The sequence below is a fragment of the Mytilus trossulus genome, chromosome 2 (assembly GCF_036588685.1).
Source record: "Mytilus trossulus isolate FHL-02 chromosome 2, PNRI_Mtr1.1.1.hap1, whole genome shotgun sequence".
Taxonomy (NCBI): Eukaryota; Metazoa; Mollusca; class Bivalvia; order Mytilida; family Mytilidae; genus Mytilus; species Mytilus trossulus.
In genome coordinates this window covers 38,552,449-38,570,677 of record NC_086374.1, presented here as the reverse complement: position 1 = coordinate 38,570,677, position 18,229 = coordinate 38,552,449, and the positions used below count along the sequence as shown (strand labels likewise).

The 18,229-nt window shown below is 31.8% G+C and overlaps 2 protein-coding genes across 4 annotated transcripts in view; one reads left to right on the top strand and one right to left on the bottom strand.

Annotated features, from left to right (window-relative positions):
- Window positions 1–363: 363 nt before the first annotated feature.
- On the bottom strand, window positions 364–17,107 carry LOC134707162 (nuclear envelope integral membrane protein 1-like). 3 transcript variants are annotated; one of them, XM_063566710.1, is made up of 8 exons: window positions 16,953–17,107; window positions 11,162–11,280; window positions 10,040–10,415; window positions 9,667–9,739; window positions 8,416–8,509; window positions 7,625–7,977; window positions 6,329–6,490; window positions 364–3,113 (listed from the first exon to the last, which is right to left on the bottom strand). In XM_063566710.1, the coding sequence occupies exons 1-8, from the start codon at window positions 17,032–17,034 to the stop codon at window positions 2,966–2,968; spliced, it is 1,407 nt and encodes a 468-aa protein (XP_063422780.1). In that variant the 5' UTR covers window positions 17,035–17,107; the 3' UTR covers window positions 364–2,965. The 3 variants fall into 3 exon arrangements, with proteins under 3 accessions (XP_063422780.1, XP_063422782.1, XP_063422781.1); XM_063566712.1 differs by having other exon boundaries at window positions 10,184–10,415; XM_063566711.1 differs by lacking the exon at window positions 16,953–17,107 and adding an exon at window positions 12,871–12,984.
- LOC134707164 (aspartyl aminopeptidase-like) overlaps window positions 17,094–18,229 on the top strand; it is a 31,438-nt gene continuing 30,302 nt past the window's right edge. Inside the window, exon 1 of the mRNA XM_063566713.1 lies at window positions 17,094–17,155. Within this exon, the coding sequence (XP_063422783.1) occupies window positions 17,153–17,155 (3 nt within the window). The 5' untranslated portion in view covers window positions 17,094–17,152. The remainder of the gene's footprint in view (window positions 17,156–18,229) is intronic.

Genomic DNA, 18,229 nt, shown 5'->3' with positions numbered 1-18,229 from the left:
AAAGATATAAGCCAAAATATACATTTTACCCCTGTGTTCCTTTTTTAGCCATGGCGGCCATCTTGGTTGGATGGCCAGGTCACCGGACACATTTTTTAAACTAGATACCCCAAGGATGATTTTGGCCAAGTTTGGTAAAATTTGGCCCAGTAGTTTCAGAGGAGAAGATTTTTGTAAAAGTTTACGGAAGACGGACGACGGACCAAGACGACGGACGCCAAGTGATGAGAAAAGCTCACTTGACCTTTCAGGTCAGGTGAGCTAATAATGGCATCAACATATGAATTAACAATTTTAGTGTTTTTTGCTAACATATATTATACACTAAAATCTTTTATTGATAGAAAATATACAAAAAAAACATTCTGAAAAACTGTTTTATTTTTAATTCAGTTAGCAAATGTACAAAACATGAGTTAGTAAAACACTTTTTGTGATATAAGAGAACCCCAACATAAAATGATAGGAAAATATATTTATTTCTTTTTATTCGGTACATTTTGTAATAAAAACGATTAACCTTTTGGATTTATGTATTTTTCCCACACACATTTTATGTTTATTGACAACTAATTGTCAGGAAATGAAAAGAGCCATTAACCACCAATTAACAGGTTAGCCTAAGCTTGTAAAGGAAATTTGTATTTTGTTTTTGTTGTTTTCAAGTAAATCTATTATTGCTTACAATGTATTATTTTTGAAATTATAACATAAACAAAGTACTTGAAAGCACTGAAGGGTTAAGATTGCTTTAATTTATCAGTGTGAAGGAAAATTAAACAGTATAATGTATAAAGCATTGGTTGATGGACAAGGGAAGATAACTCCAATTCCAAAGATTACTTTAACAATAGCATCATTGATATTTATAGAACAGATATAAGATTAATTTTCCCAAAAAATTCGTGCAATATAGAATTATATTAAAAAAAAATGCTTGCTCAACATGGAATGGAAATGACAATGCCCCTAAACATAGGAATGATGTTCACTAAAACCAAAGTTTTTGACAGAATTATAACAAACTCAAAAGTGGTGTATAAATAAATATAAAAAAGAAGATGTGGTATAATTGCCAATGAGACAACTCTCAACAAACATATAAGTTTATATATATTGTTTTTATGCATTTCCAAAGATTACATTTAAATTTAAAGTAGGTCACACATTTGTGATTTATTAAAAAACTAATAAAAATGATTTCAAGCAACAGAGTGTGAAAATATGACCCATTTACTATGAATTATACAGAGAAAAAAACATTATAATATGATTAGAAGGTAAACTTAATACATAATTGAAATAAAATATGAGAAAAAAGCTCTTATAAAATTCTTTCAGAATATCAAAGGAAAAAGTTGAGTCTCTGTGGCGTATGTTTTTTCTTGCTACATGTATTTATACATAAAACAGAAAAAATTCCTGAAGTTTCCTGTAAAATTAAACTTACTTAAACTTGCAATGTTTAAAAAATTCAAATCAAGCAAAGTTCTTCTTCTTTGTAAAGATATGAGTATTCATAACTTAATATCATATAAATTTGATCATTTAAATGAAAATACTTAATAGTAAATTGCATTCCTGTATCAACATTTTCTGACCTTATTAAATATATAGACTTATTGTGTTTGGCCATTTTACAATGCAAGATGGCGGAGGTCACCCATACGACCTGCGACATAACTTAAATAAACCTTGATTTAAATTTCATAAATATCTCGCAAGAATTTTACCCTCGAAAGTGACACAATGTATTCGTATGTAGAATATACATTTCTATGGGACAAAATTTCTGGAAAAATAATCGATCTGCTGATTTCAGACTAATCCAACACATTGCTGAGGTTAACCATAACTATCTGGCATATACTGTACACTTGAAAGCACTAACAATGCACTTCAAAGTACAAACCTGCTAACTTTCTTGATTTATGGGAGATATATGGGGGATATCCCTCATGAGTAGTATTGACCTGAATGTTGAAATTCTTTAATATATAAACTGAACACCTCAAAACAAATATTCAATTGATTTAAAAGAGTAACAAAGCACATACACCCCCATTCAAACAATGTATTACAATGAAGTAGATTATAAACACTTATGACAAAATAAGAGGAGCAAATAATGTTTCTTGCACTTCGAATTCCTTAAGGAGATTTGAAAATTTGGCAGGTATATCAATTATTTTTAGAATAACATTTCTATGGGACATAACTCCTGTAAAAATAATTGATAAGTGCTGATTTTGGTACTTATTTGAGACTTTGATGATGTTAACCTTTAGTATGCATTTCATGAACATATAGCAAGAACTATACACCTGTTGCTAGTGACAACAACAGTGTACAGTTTAAAATAAGCGTATCCAAGCTAGTGTATCACAGGAAAATTGCTGAAAATCTGAAGGTCTGTCTCAAAACTCTAGAAAGACCAACAGAATAATTTTTGAAATTGAAAAGGACGTTTCTATCACCAATTCAAATCATTTCATACAAGTTAAATAGAGTTTGATCAAAGCATTCTTAGGTTGTTTGATCAAAGCATTCTTAGGTTGTTTGATCAAAGCATTCTTAGGTTGTTTGATCAAAGCATTCTTAGGTTGTTTGATCAAAGCATTCTTAGGTTGTTTGATCAAAGCATTCTTAGGTTGTTTGATCAAAGCATTCTAAGGTTGTTTGATGTGTGGACAGAAACACAGACATCTACGAAAGGTGTACACAGAATCACGCACATGATGGCAGACAGACTATCTTTAATACTGACTGTTAATTTAGATAAAAAGGTAAATGATGGTAATGAAAACAGCAGTCAATATTTAATTAAAGTGAGGATGTTAAAAAGTACTTTGATGCTAGTACTGTTGTCTTCTGTTAAACACCACATAGCTTGGAGGGTTTTTATTATAGATTGTAAAATCTATCCCTTTGATATGATTGAAACCCATTTGACATTCCTCCTTCATCATTCTGCGTTTTCATCTTCTGAGATGATATTTTCTTCCTCATCCTCCTCATTTTCTGTGTGTAATTCCTCATCATTAAAACTGTCATATTCTAATAGTTCTTGATCATTCACATGCCATGAGTCTCCTTCAATAAAACTAGCAAACCTGTTTAAAAAAATACAAAAGAATATATTTTTGTGAGAAAACCCAATAGCAGATAAGTGTTTTTAAAGTGGCTCTACATATTGTACCATAGCTAAGCTCCGTCTACAGTCTACTGGCCTCTAAGATTCTAGTTGGGTTTCATTCATTACTTTTTGTGACATTTTAATTTTTGTTGATATGACTGGTACAGGTGTAACCTTTTTATGTTTTCAATAAATAAATAAATATATATAGTTTGTTAAAAAGTAATCACAGAGTCATTTCCTTTTAACAAGTTCCTTAAGGGCAAAATATTATGAATTCCTTGTCCATTAATATCTAGCTTGAACAAGGCAAAATTAAGGCATTGGAATAAGGTAAACTGCTTTGCAGAATTTGTGAAAATCATGCAATCAAGTATCGTGAAAACACCATTTGTCTGCAATAATTGAGAATAGATTACAAATCAGATACCCGGCAGGGCACAGCTTGATTCAACCACAGAGGTCTAATTCTGAACAGTTGGGGCAAGTATGGACACAACATTCATGCTTGATAGAGCTCTGAATTTGGATTGTGATTAAGCAGTTGACACAAAATATGTTTCTGACACAGAATGAATGTGGTCTAAGAACTAAAAATAATCAAATTGGACATTTACCCATTATGGTCCAATATCCAAAATCTAAATACATGGTTAGATTCAGTATATCAAAGAACCACATATATTCTTTTTTTGTTGAAATAAAAAAAAAAGTTAAATTTTTGACCCCCATCATTGCCCATTAGGACCAATTTGAAAACTGGGTCCATAATAAACAAGAACAAGAGGCTCTCAAGAGCCTGAATCGCTCACCTGAATTTTTTTGGTTTAATCTCTCATCAATGATTATTTTGGCTTTTCAATTTATTTAAATGTTCTTTGAATCATCCTATTTTCTTCAAAAGCAAAAAAAAATTCTATTTTAGCCATAGGAGCTATGTTTCTTGACATACAAGGAAATGAAATATAAAATTTATACTAGATACTCTTTTAAAGTAAGTCAACATGATGAACAAATTGTGAAAAAAGTCTTTAAAGGGCAATAACTCCTTAAGAGGTCAATTGACAATTTTGGTCAAATTGACTTATTTGTAGATCTTACTTTGCTTAACATTTTTGCTATTAACAGTTTATCTGTATCTATAATAATATTCAAGATAATGACCAAAAACTGCAAAATTTCCTTAAAATTACCAATTAAGTGGCAGCAACCCAACAATGGGTTGTTTGATTCATCTGATAATTTCAGGGCTGATAGATATTGACCTAATGAACATTTTTACCCCATCTCAGATTTGCTCTAAATGCTTTCATTTTTGAGATATAAGCCAAAAAATGCATTTGACCCCTATGTTCTATTTTAAGTAACGGCGGCCATGTTTTTTTATGAATCAAAAATCGAAGCACACACTTTGTGCAGGATAATCTAAGAAACAATCATGCTAAGTTTCATCCAAATCCATTCAGTAGTTTCAGAAGAGAAGATTTTTAAAAGTTAGCAAATATGATGAACAAATTGTGAAAAATTGTCATTTAAGGACAATAACCCCTTAAGGGGTCAGTTGACAATTTTGGTCATATTAACTTATTTGTAGATCTTACTTTGCTGATCATTTTTGCTGTTTACAGTTTATCTTTATCTATAATAATATTCAAGATAATGACCAAAAACTGCAAAATTTCCTTGAAATTACCAATTAAGTGGCAGCAACCCAACAATGGTTTGTTTGATTAATCTGAAAATTTCAGGGCTTATAGATCTTGACCTAATGAACATTTTTACCCATTTCAGATTTGCTCTAAATGCTTTTTTTTTTGAGATATAAGCCAAAAACTGCATTTGACCCCTATGTTCTATTTTAAGAAACTGCGGCCATGTTTTTTGACGGATCAAAAATTGAAGCACACACTTTGTGCAGGATAATCTAAGGAACAATCATGCTAAGTTTCATCCAAATCCATTCAGTAGTTTCAGAGGAGAAGATTTTTTAAAGTTAGCAAATATGATGAACAAATTGTGAAAAATTGTCATTAAAGGACAATAACCCCTTTAGGGGTCAATTGACAATTTTGGTCATATTAACTTATTTGTAGATCTTACTTTGCTGATCATTTTTGCTGTTTACAGTTTATCTTTATCTATAATAATATTCAAGATAATGACCAAAAACTGCAAAATTTCCTTAAAATTACCAATTAAGTGGCAGCAACCCAACAATGGGTTGTTTGATTCATCTGAAAATTTCAGGGCTGATAGCTCTTGAGCTAATGAATATTTTTTACCCCATGTCAGATTTGCTCTAAATGCTTTCGTTTTTGAGATATAAGCCAAAAACTGCATTTGACCCCTATGTTCTATTTTAAGTAACGGCGGCCATGTTTTTTGACGGATCAAAAATCGAAGCACACACTTTGTGCAGGATACTCTAAGGCACAATCATGCTAAGTTTCATCCAAATCCATTCAGTAGTTTCAGAGGAGAAGATGTTTGAAAAATTGTTAACGACGACAGACGACGACGACGACGGACGCCAAGTGATGAGAAAAGCTCACATGGCCTTTTAGGCCAGGTGAGCTAAAAATCTAAGTACATGTTTAGATTCAGCATATCAAAGAACACCAAGAATTAAATTTTTGATAAAAACAAACTAATTTTAATTTTGGCCCCTTTGAACCTTAATGTACATGATGTAGACCAATTTGAAACCAGGACCAACAAGAATGTGTCCCCATCCCCATCTACACTATCATTTTCTATGTTTAATGGACCGTGAAAACGAATGATCGAATGGATGCACAGACCAGAAAACATAATGCCCTTAAATGGGGCATAAAAATTAAGACCCTTAATATACAGTTAGAATCGGCATATCAAAGAACCCCAATAATTAGATTTTTGAGGAAATCAAACAAAGTTTAATTTTGAACTCTTTTGGCCCTAATCTCTAAACAGTTGGGACCAAAAACCCCAAAATCAATTTCAACCTTTCTTTAGTGGATGTAAACCTTGTGTTAAAATTTAATTGATTTCTATTTACTTATACTAAAGTTATTATCTGAAAATCATCTGTCTTTGGACAAAGCTGACGATGATGCAGACAACGTGATACCAATATATATGATATACAACAGAATTTTTTATAATTTTTGTTGTCGTATAAAAAAATACCTGATTCAACAATAAAATGTTTACCTATCAGGACTTTTGAGTTTACTGATAACTTTCCATGGTTTACATTCAGGACTCTTGCAAAACTTTCGTAAATCTTCCAAAGCCTTCTTTGTTTCTTCATACCCTTGTTTTTGGTATTCTTCTTCTGTTAATAATCTAACTTTAGGTTTGAATAATTTATATCTAAAAAATCAAAGAAAATCTCTCAATCAGATTTATAATAAAGAAATGAGCTAATCAGCAAATATATGTTATAAATCCTGTGCATAGTATTTATGACTAAACAAGAGGCTCTCAAGAGCCTGAATTGCTTTTTTACATCATCTTTTGTTTAAGAGTTTAAGTGTCCAATTTCATCATAGTTTTTTTTTGTTGGTTTAATGTAAATTAATAAGTGTTAGAAAACATGATAAACAAATTTTGTAAAATTGTCCTTAAAGGGCAATAACTCTTTATGGGGTAATTGACAATTTTGGTCATATGAACTTATTTGTAGATCTTACTTTGCTGAACATATTTGCTGTTTACAGCTTATCTTTATCATTAATACTATATTCAAGATAATAATAAATAAACTGCAAAAATACCAATTTAGTGGCAGCAACCCATCAATGGGTTATAAGATTCATCTGAAAATTTCAGGGCTGATAGAACTTTACCTTATAAACACTTTTCCCCTTGTTAGATTTGCTCTAACTGCTTTGGTTTTTGAAATATATGGTTGGAATTGGTTCAGTAGTTTCAGAGGAGAAGATGTTTGAAATAGTTTATACCAGACAGACGACGGACGCCAAGTGATAGCTAAAGCTCACAGTTCCTTTGGAACGATGAGATAAAAATCTGTTTAAAAAGCTGTGTTTTAGGTATGACTTCAGATAAGACACTCCCTTCTTCCAGTACACGTATTTACTGGCATACTATAGAAATCAGGAAAATAAGGTGGTCCAGAATTGAAGAAATGGAAATTGTTGCCACTGTTTGTTCTGCAATCCCTTATACATAATATATTTTTTTTAAATATTCAAAGTTGTTATGAAATCAAGCAAACATTCATCAATCAAAATAACATGGTTAAAAATTGATATAATAACTGACAAGTTAGCAAAGAAGGCCCAAATGTTGAGGATTTTCCTGTAGATTTCAATATATCTGAGATATTTTATATAAACCCCTTTTAAACTAGATGTGTGGGTATAATAATGTATGCCCCTGTCTGCAGCCTTCTTGTAAGGTGTTTTAAAACAGAAACTTATTGCAAATAAAGCCTTTTAGTCATCATTATTCACAATTATTAATATACCAAACATTAGTTCTTACCTGAAATATCTAGTTAGTTTATTACTATATAATCCTTTAGGTAAATTATACATTGTCAATATCGCTATTATTATAGCTACAGAAATCTTAGGTATTTGAGTCCCTTGATAAATCATTAAGAGACCTAAAGCCTGAATTAACCACTGTAAAATATTAAGGCTTTTCTTGTCTGTGATTGGTCCATATTTATAACATGCACCAAAACTTAGAAATCCAGTCAGAGCAATGTATCCTAAGATCCATTTCCAATATGACATAATTGTTGATGAAAATGAGGTGGCAAAAAGTTGCCAAAAATACATTGATGCACAACAGCTTGATAAAACCATCAAATATCCAAGTTTCTTCAGGCTCTGAAAAACAAAAAAATACAATATCATATTATGCTAAAACAAGAGGCTGTTAGAGTGAAAGCAAACAGGATTTCCTGCAGAGGTCGAAACCCTAAACAGTTGAGCAAGTATGGACACTACATTTAAGCTTAAAACAGCTCCCAATTTTGATTTTGATTGAATAATTGATACAGTATAGGTTTTTGACACAAAAGGAATGTGGTCAAAGAACTATTTTTTTCTAGTAACTAGTGGCCTAGTAGTTGGTTTACGCTGATCCAGATGCTTAATACAAAGAAGAAAATATTACATTCATATTCAGGTCAGTATTTTCATGACAGATATAATAGTAACAAAAAGACAAAAAGATTAGCTTATACACACAATGACAGGCTACCAGACTTACACTGTTGTGGTCTATGTACAACTGTAAAATTAAATCAATAGAGAAACCATTACCTGTGGGAAAACTCTGTGGAGAACTATCATCAGGATGAGTAAAGATGCTATAATACCAAGTGATACACCTGAGCCATATTGTAAATTAACATTCCTGAAATTATAATATGAAACATAATCAGTCTTTTCAAAATAAAAATCAAAGATCAGTTAGTTTTAATAGATATCAATACAAAACAATATGTCTTCTACAGCAAACAGAAAAGTTTATAATTGAGAACAAAAACCCATTTCTTTTTTTCAAATCTGTACTTTTCATGTTTGCATAGCTTTAAATTAAACTGTTAGTTAAAGTCAGTTCCTAAAATGTGTATTTAAAATCTGTACTCAGGGTCTAATAGAGAGCACAGGAGACTGACCTTAATGTAGTTATGTATAGTTTTTAAAATCTATCAGACAGACTTCCCCTAAATCTATAGACACGTGAAAATACTTCAGTACTCAAATCAACCTTGCTGTTACATTAAATATGCTGCAATTCTCAAGATACCAGTGCTGTAAATAGCAAATACATGTAGTACAAAGTGGCTTATTGGGGCTGATTATATAGTAGTTTTAAATATAATCTAGTCATGCAAGAAGTGAAATGATACGTGTCGCAAACAGAATATATTCATGTTCAATTGATGATTAAATTACAATAAATGCTCATCTTATTAATATGAAAAACACAATTAATATACTAAGATTGTTAAGACCTTTTCAACTGACATTATAGTTTGTTCATATGTTGTGTTGTAACACCCTGGTCCCCAAATTGAAAAAAAGAAGGTTGGTAGCCCACAAACTTGTATGACCCAGTCACATTCAGTATGTTCCAAGTCAGGAACCTGTAATTCAGTGGTTGTTGTTTGCGGTTGTATATCATATTGGTTTTTTGTTCATTGTTTTGTTTACAAATAAGGCTGTTAGCTTTCTCATTTGAATTGTTTAAGATTTGTCATTTGGTGGCCTTTTAAAGCTGAATATGCGGTTGAGGTTTTGCTCATTGTTGAAAGCCAGAAGGCGACCTATAGTTGTTTTTTTCTATGTTGATTGATTGACTGGTGTTTAATGCCAATTTCACCAAAATTGTGTTGTTTTGTGATTCAGTTTCTATTTAAGAAGGAAGTTGGAGTGCTCAGAGATAATCACTGACCTACTGTTGAAAAACCAACAATACCTGTCCATTAATATTATAGATGAGCGCACCTGCAACTTGCCGATTTCCAACGCAAAAAAAATCAATCCCAGGTATAGATAAATACTTACTGACTAAGGTGTCTGGCATACAAAAAGATTAACAATCCAAGAAACAGGTAAGCCACATACCATAACTCTATTCCTGATGTAAAAACAAAAACAAAAATAACTTTACCTTTATTTTTAAGTGTTTCAAAAGAAAGACATTTGATATCAAAATAATGTTTACGAAATGATTGGTTTGTTATTACTGATAAAAGTGTGTTAGATAGTGAATATCCAGTCTGTTTATGTAATGAGGATATTCAATAGAGTGGTCAAAACAGTCCTGTATTTTCTACCTCTTTGAACAATCATTTACTACTGATAACAGAAAAAAAAATTGGTGTGCTTTTAAGTAAAATTGGAGTGACTCATTCATTACAAGATAAATTTCACTTACTCTTATTTACAAAGGACACATCATATTGTTGTTTACCATGAATACCAATACAGTTGTATTTAAATGGTGAGTATGTCCTCTCTGCAAAATCAAAGAAGAAAGTCACAATAAACCTATATCCAAATGGAACTCCCAAAAACCTACTTTTATACTTAAAATCAGCAGTGTATTGTTGGTTGCTATGGATACCAATACAGCTCTGGTTGAAAGGTGAGAAGGACATATCCTTCAGTTCCACGTTGAACATGAACCTAAGGTTCTGTAAGATTTGGGGTAACTGCATAGCACTCTCTTTCTTTTCCTCCACCTGGTCCGGACTTTCAGCACATATAAACTGGAAAGATTCTGCTGTTCCATTGCTTGTAGATATTTTTAACTACAAAAATCAATACCAAAATTATGAAATAAAATTTATCAAAGGAAGGTGTCAGTAGTTATTATAACTTTTTTTTAGTCATGATATTGATACAATTTATATATTAATGAATAATGTGAACAATTTGAATGTCCATGGTAATTGCATGGATCCGTAAAGATCATGAAAACAGAAGTTGGTGGAAATTGAACATTAGGGATGCATGCATTTAGACAGGTGTCATTGAGCACTTTTTTTCATGATAGTCAAACATGTCTAAGCTGTTATGCAGATATATTTCATGATTGGCATTTCTCAGGAAATCTTAATTCAGAGAGGTGTACTGGTATTAAAGACATAAATTAACAGTTGCATAAAAGCTATTCAGTCAATAGAAATTCATGAAAATATGTCTTTCTTACTAATATACTGAAAATTCAGAAATTATTGCCATGTTTTTATTATTGCGAAAAATGCCACAGGGTTATAATCTCAATAATTTAAACTTCCATTTTGATTTTTTTTAAATGAATTAAACAGGATTTTCCTCAATATTGTAAAAATTTGAACGCACTTTTAAAATGACACAAAATGCAATAATAAATGCAAGCAATAATTTGTGAATTTACAGTTAGTATGGTAAGTGAACAAAATATATTGACCTGTCATAGATTAGTAAATAAACGAGTAGAGTCAACACTTGTATGAGTATGTCCCTGACTGTTTGCAGACATGAAAAATAATAGTCTAACATAAGTTATAATTACCACAGGATTAGACCATAGCAAGAAAGGGGTTTCTGGTTTTCCCTCATAACAAAATACTGTCCAGGATGAATTTTTCACTGATATGGTTCTTGTTTGTGCATCTTTACTTATGATAAAGCCTGAAAAAATAATGAATTAAAGACATGATAGAATATCTTTGTAAATAGTATGTTAACTTATTATATTAAAAAGTGTCATCATTTATACATTGTCTGTTAATGGCTGTTCCAGATACAATGTACATAAATTAAGCATGCAGGTTAGTCTTTTAATCACATATAAGTTACCAAACCAGTAACAGTTTTCAGTTCAACAGTTTTATCAATTCTTTGGATGGTGACTTGGGCCAATGGTAGCTGACCATGATTTGGTTTACTTATAAGCATAAAGTAACAATTTCATTTTACTGCATCAGTTTTATTGCTGAATATGCTGTTTGCTATTGCAAGTGATATATTCTTTAAAGGTGCACATGGTGCACTAAACTAAATACCCTAAAAATGATTGTGGCCAAGTTTGGATTAATCTGGCCCAGTAGTTTCAGAGGAGAAGATTTTTTGTCAAAGATTACTGAGATTTACGAAAAATGGTTAAAAATTGACTATATAGGGCAATAACTCCTAAAGGGGTCAACTGACCATTTCGGTCATGTTGACTTATTTGTAAATCTTACTTTGCTGAACATTATTGCTGTTTACAGTTTATCTCTATCTTTATATATATATATATATATATAAGTTAATAAACCAGTTCAACAGTTTTATCAATTCTTTGGATGGTGACTTGGGCCAATGGTAGCTGATCATGATTTGGTTTACTTATAAGCATAAAGTAACAATTTCATTTTACTGCATCAGTTTTATTGCTGAATATGCTGTTTGCTATTGCAAGTGATATATTCTTTAAAGGTGCACATGGTGCACTAGCTGTCAAATGCATATGTACTGAATTGACTCAAATTCACATATTTGATGAATAACAATGTAAAACAATTTTTCAAATTATTGTAAGTCTGAAATAAACAATTTACAGAGCATGGGCTTGATAATTAGTAGCTTCTTATTATGTGTATTTTAGTCTAGTCGCCATCTAATTAACTTTCGAGTTGACCTCATAAAAACTCAGATAAACATATTAGGTATATATAAACAAAACAAAATTTCTGTGACGTATTAAATTTATATTAAGATCCATTTTGTTACATCTTGTGATCAATTTTATTTGGCAATCGCCAATGCCATCAGCAGGGTTAAAGAACATCAGTTGTTCGACCTGTTAGTCAAATGCGTTTTGTTTAAATAAACTTTTTCACTTTTTTAGTCTTTAGGAAAATGTTGTTTGTGCTTTTTTTAGACCCTTCTACAACGAAATTTGTTTGACATGCATACGTATAAAAATTGCGGTTTTTATCCAACGCAATCATAGGTTTGAACGTAGTTTTCAATTTAGACTTGTAAACATCAATATATATAGATTAAGCAAATTCATGCAATGTTGGGATTTTCTAGGTCTATTTAATGTCATATCATTATAATAATACTAGACTAGACTATGCTTAATTTGCTTAATCTATGTATATCCATCTCTAGCTAAGGAGTTAAATTGAAGTTCACATAACTACTGATTTAATGAGGTTCAATTATTCACTTGCAAGTGAATAAATAATCTTCATGGTTTCTTAGATTTAATATTTTGTCAAAATTTTTTACCTGTCAGCATGGCCAGTGTCTGACCATAGTCATGCTTTGTTGATTTTTCTTACTTTTACCTGCAATCAAAAAGTCATAAATTCCTCCCAAGATTGGAGTAATTATTGGGAGTAAATTTGGGAGAGAAATCTGTGTTTCATATTTCATAGTGTGACACTGTGTTACACCAGAATCTGTGCTGGGAGTATGAGATTATGTCCTCTCTGTGTGTACTGTACTTGCTGCTAAATCTAATTATTTTTTCACTATTTCACTTTTATAGATGATTGAACCAAAAAAATCCTATTTTAGATTTTATTTATATATCTTGTAGCTAGTGCCTATTTTATAATACATACAGGTTGTATACATGAAGTTATAATCATACATTCAAAAGATTGGTCCAGTCCTAAAGATTTGTTTAACTTTTTACCAACCTAAATAAGGACATATATTTCAAGTGGCTATAGACCACACTAAAGATACATGTGTACATGTGTCCTTCTTCTTCAGGCCATGGCTTCTTTAGACAGACAAGGAAAGATTTCTAAATGCACATGTACATGTAACACAAATACCTTAGTCATGTTAGTTTTATTTTAAGAGGTGGGAAAGAGATGCCAGCATTACAATTAATCACTAAATGGAAACAAAATTATTATAAAATAACAAATATTTTACTGTTTGACAAATAATATGTTTTATTAAGGTGCCAGCTGAGGCCCACCTCCGGGTGTGGGATTTATTTTCTCGCTGTGTTGAAGACCCATTTAATTGGTGGCCTTCAGCTGTTGTTTGCTCTTTGGTCGGATTGGTGTCTCTTTGACATATTCCCCATTTCCATTCTCAATTTTATTGATATTAATTACCTAATCCTTGAATCATCATGATCATGCAAAGTATAATGTAGGATTGACTTGTGTTTGAGCCAGAGCTCCAGATAAGAATTCACAAATTGGGGTTTTTACCCACCATTTTCTCATGTTTTGTGGTGTAAAAGTTTTTGAATTGCATTTTCAATTCTAATTCACCCCTCAAGCAAATATCAAATTGGGTTTTTCACTACCAAGCTCCTTAATGTATTGGGTTTTTTCATCAACACAATATTGAATATTTAGGTAATTTCAACCCCAGATGTTTTTACATCTTAAATATGTTTCTTTCTTTGTATATGTGCTGACTGTTTTATTCACTGACAACTCATCGTTGAGCAATTGTAAGTTAAATTTGTGTCCTGTTTCAAACTTTCTGCCAGTTTTGTATTTCTCACAACTTATATAAACTGAAAACAAGACTGCACACGCTGAAATGTCTCGCCTTCTTTACTAATCATTGATATTTTGTAGATAGTCCTAAATATAAAGCTTTATTAAAACTGTCACATAAACTTAACATTATCCAAGAAAACTAAACATTGACCAATGAACCATATAAAAATAAGGTCAAGGCCAGATGGACAATGCCAGGCAGACATGTACAGCTTACAATTCTTCCATACTACAAATATAGTTGACCTATTGCTTAAAGATTATGAAAAACAGACCAAAACACAAAAACTTAATGATGAGCAACATGAGCAATGAACCGTGAAAAGGAGGTCATGGTCAAATAAAACGTGCGCAACTGACAATAAGATCATAAAATATTTCCATACACCAAATATAGTTGACCTATTGCATATAGAATTAGAAAAAAAGACCAAAACTCAAAAACTTAACTTTGACTACTAAACCATGAAAATGAGGTCAAGGTCAGATGACACCTGCCAGTTGGACATGTACACCTTACAATCATTCCATACACCAAATATAGTAGACCTATTGCATACAGTGTAAGAAAAACAGACCAAAACACAAAAACTTAACTATAACTACTGAACCATAAAAATGAGATCAAGGTCAGATGACACCTGCCAGTTGGATATGTACACCTTACAGTCCCTCCATACACCACATATACACGACCTATTGCTTATAGTATCTGAGTAATGGACTTGACCACCAAAACTTAACCTTGTTCACTGATCCATGAAATGAGGTCGAGGTCAAGTGAAAACTGTCTGACGGGCATGAGGACCTAGAGAATTAAACATTACAAAAAATCTTTTTCAAGTAGTCACTGAACCATGAAAATGAGGTCAAGGACAATGGCCATGTGACTGGCGGAAACTTTGAACATGAGGCATCTATATACAAAGTATGAGCATCCAGGTCTTCCACATACTAAAATATATAGCTTTTAAGAAGTGAGCTAACACCGCCGCTGCCGCAGGATCACTATCCCTATGTCGAGCTTTCTGCAACTAAAGTCGCAGGACGTCTGGCAAGTTTTTTTTCTTTCTGGGACATTATTAGAAATCTTCTAGTTAACGGTACGCAAACATGTACACCCTTGAATTTGATGGACGCTTCCTAAAAGCACTAGCTGAGTCTTGTACATATATCATATGTTGCAGGAACAGTATATGGCATTAATGTCAAAGAAAGAGAGACCCTGTGAGAGCACAGGGGCAAGTGTCAAGATGATTCAGGGCTAAACTGGTATCGGGATCGTTCGCCCTGATTACATGTTCGCCCTAGGTTCGTTCGCACTGAGTTTGTTCGCCCTGGTATTCCGTTCGCCCTGAGTTCGTTCGCCCTATTCTCATTAATGATATGTACAATGTATATGTTACATTAATGAAAGAAATGCATATTTATATTAAAATTTGTGTTTATCTATATTAAAAGCTAAAAACAGAATATTAATTAAATAAATTTCGTGGCTGCATTGTTACACTTTATTTTGTAATTACTTTTAATTACTGTTGATTGAATTTTGATTGCTGATTATAGGTATAATTTGAAATCTTTGATATCACTGATTGTTATATGAATTGTCTTTGAGGGATTAATAATGAAAATAACATTTTTCTCAAATAAAATAGTTAGCTTGGATGAGTTCCAACTCAACCTGCTGAAATATAGAGCTTTCAAATATTCGTTTAGGCTTGAAATATGTGTGTGTGAAGTGCAGTTCGAAATTGATTTTGTTATATAACTGTTACTGAATATTTTTTATTGTTAAAATGTATCAATAAAGTTAAATATATAAATAACTTAAGTCTTTAGTTTTTTTTCTCATGTCAAATACTTTGTAGTCTTTGAATCCACAGAACCTTATCCTAGTAGCAGAAAGACAACATAATAACTTAGTATTCAGTTGTTATACATAACAGCAACACGTAATACATCATAAATAATTATTCGGTGAATTTACACAGACTTCAACATATGCCATTACATACGAATAATTTAGTCTTCAGTTGTTTTACAATTAAAAATACAATGTAGTGCTGAAATTCACAAAAACTAATTTCCTAGTAACGTATTTACATACAGATACTATTTTAGTTCTCAATACCTTGAAGTCAAAATATCTTGTAGTCCTGAAATTTACAAGAACTTATAACCTAGTAGCAGCTAGCTGTATACAACACAACACATCGTAAATATTTGGCGAAATTGTAGACTGACTTCAACATATTCAATTAAATACACACAACACAACATTGTAATAAAAAATAAAAATCAGGGCGAACATACCCAGGGCGAACAGGTAACAGGGCGAACGGTCTCTGGGCAAAACGGAACTAGGGCGAAATTGAACTAGGGCGAACTGAAATCAGGGCGGACAGACCCGGATTCGGCTAAACTTATGCCAGTTGACTGGTTCGCATTATATATTGTGTTAAAAGCTAACCAACACAATGTGTAACACATTTCAGTTGACTGGCATATATATCAGCCCTAAATCATTTATGATACGCACTCCTGTGGCTGTGGTCAGAGTTACAACATGTACCAAAGTTTTAAGCTCTTGACACATACAAAATTGTCTGGTAGTCATGGTAGTGTATTCCAAGCGGATATTGTTCTTTAAAATTTACGACTGTTTTAATATAAAATTGTAGTTTTGTTACATGTATATTGTATTATACTGTAGTAAACTGTGAATATCTCATTTTGTTAAAATTTGCTAAATTATTAAAACTGAAACTACATTCATAACAATGAACTAAAGGAAGATTTAGTAAATAACAATAAATGTGTTGATTCTCGTACATTCTGGTGGGAAACAGTCTTTGGATGTTGTCACAACTGATAATAATCCGTAAAATAACAGAGAATAATGGGAAAGTTCCATTTCCAGAATTTTCAAAATGCACACAAAAATGCTTCAATCGTTGTCTTTTGAGCGCTTTCTTTGATTTTAAATTATAAAAACAAAACCATTGACGGGTAAAGCAAACAGAAAGTAGACCATGGTGAGTTTGCAAATTTTTCATTTCAACAATGTTAACCAAAATAAGCCAAATTCCATACATTTATTCTTGAAGTCAACCAAAAAAATGAAGATTTATTGAATCTGAGACATGACATAGTGTCTCAGGTGGACTGGAAACACACACATATCTTGCTCACAGACACTTGTTTCTATCCATTGGAAGGTCGACTATCCATATAGATAAATTATAATTTATATCTGGCTCACAGTCACAGGGTATGATGAACCTAAATATGAGGGTAGTAATGCCTTTTCCTGTCAGTCGTCAATTGGTCATTTTCAGCTACCTCTAGCGTCAGATGTTTAACTTTTTACCGTGATTCATCCATATATCCTTATCTAGTCCAAATACATGTAATTATGACGTCTGGCAAGGCTATTTTATTATTTTTCTGGTACGTCTTTCCTAAGAAGGCGTCCCAGAAAAATAATAAAATAGCCTTGCCAGACGTCATAATCATTTGGACTAATCCTTATTGTGATTTATGAGAGGTCTCATATAATTATCTGTTATACTGTTAATTTTGGAAAAAATTAACGTGATTCATCAAAATCAATCAATTTTTTTATCTTCTTACAAGAAAGTGCACATTTTATCGTCATGCACCAAAATTACTGTTAACTTTTTTTGATGTCATGAATCAATGACCATAATCTTGAACAGGTTGTACATAAAATATACCATGTATACTAACAAGACAGAAAACACAATAGGTCTGTCATGTCTGTTTATGGAAAGCAGCCTGCACGTACAAGTACAAAACAGAAACACTACATGACATTATTCTTACAAATTGAACATAGAAAAATTAAGACACCAAGAAAAATAAACATGATAAATCAATACAAAAAAGCAGATTGGGATAAAATAGACACAGAAGTTAAAAATTTCAAAGATGAATACTTTTCTCTGAAACTAACCTACCACACCACGGAAGAAAAGTGGCTGCTAATCAAAATCAAAATACAACAAATAACAGACAAAAATATTCCTTCCAAAGATATTGAAACTAAAACAAAATATTTATTGGCTAGTTAACAAAAGAAATAAATA

Excerpts from the sequence above, each read along its gene's own strand:
- LOC134707162 (XM_063566710.1), bottom strand. The coding sequence starts at position 17,034 with ATGGAACTTTCCCATTATTCTCTGTTATTTTACGGATTATTATCAGTT. Across the intron at positions 11,281-16,952 it reads AGACTGTTTCCCACCAGAAT|GCTTTATCATAAGTAAAGAT; the intron begins GTACGAGAATCA and ends TTATTTTTTCAG. Across the intron at positions 9,740-10,039 it reads TGTGTCCTTTGTAAATAAGA|GAATAGAGTTATGGTATGTG; the intron begins GTAAGTGAAATT and ends TTTTTACATCAG.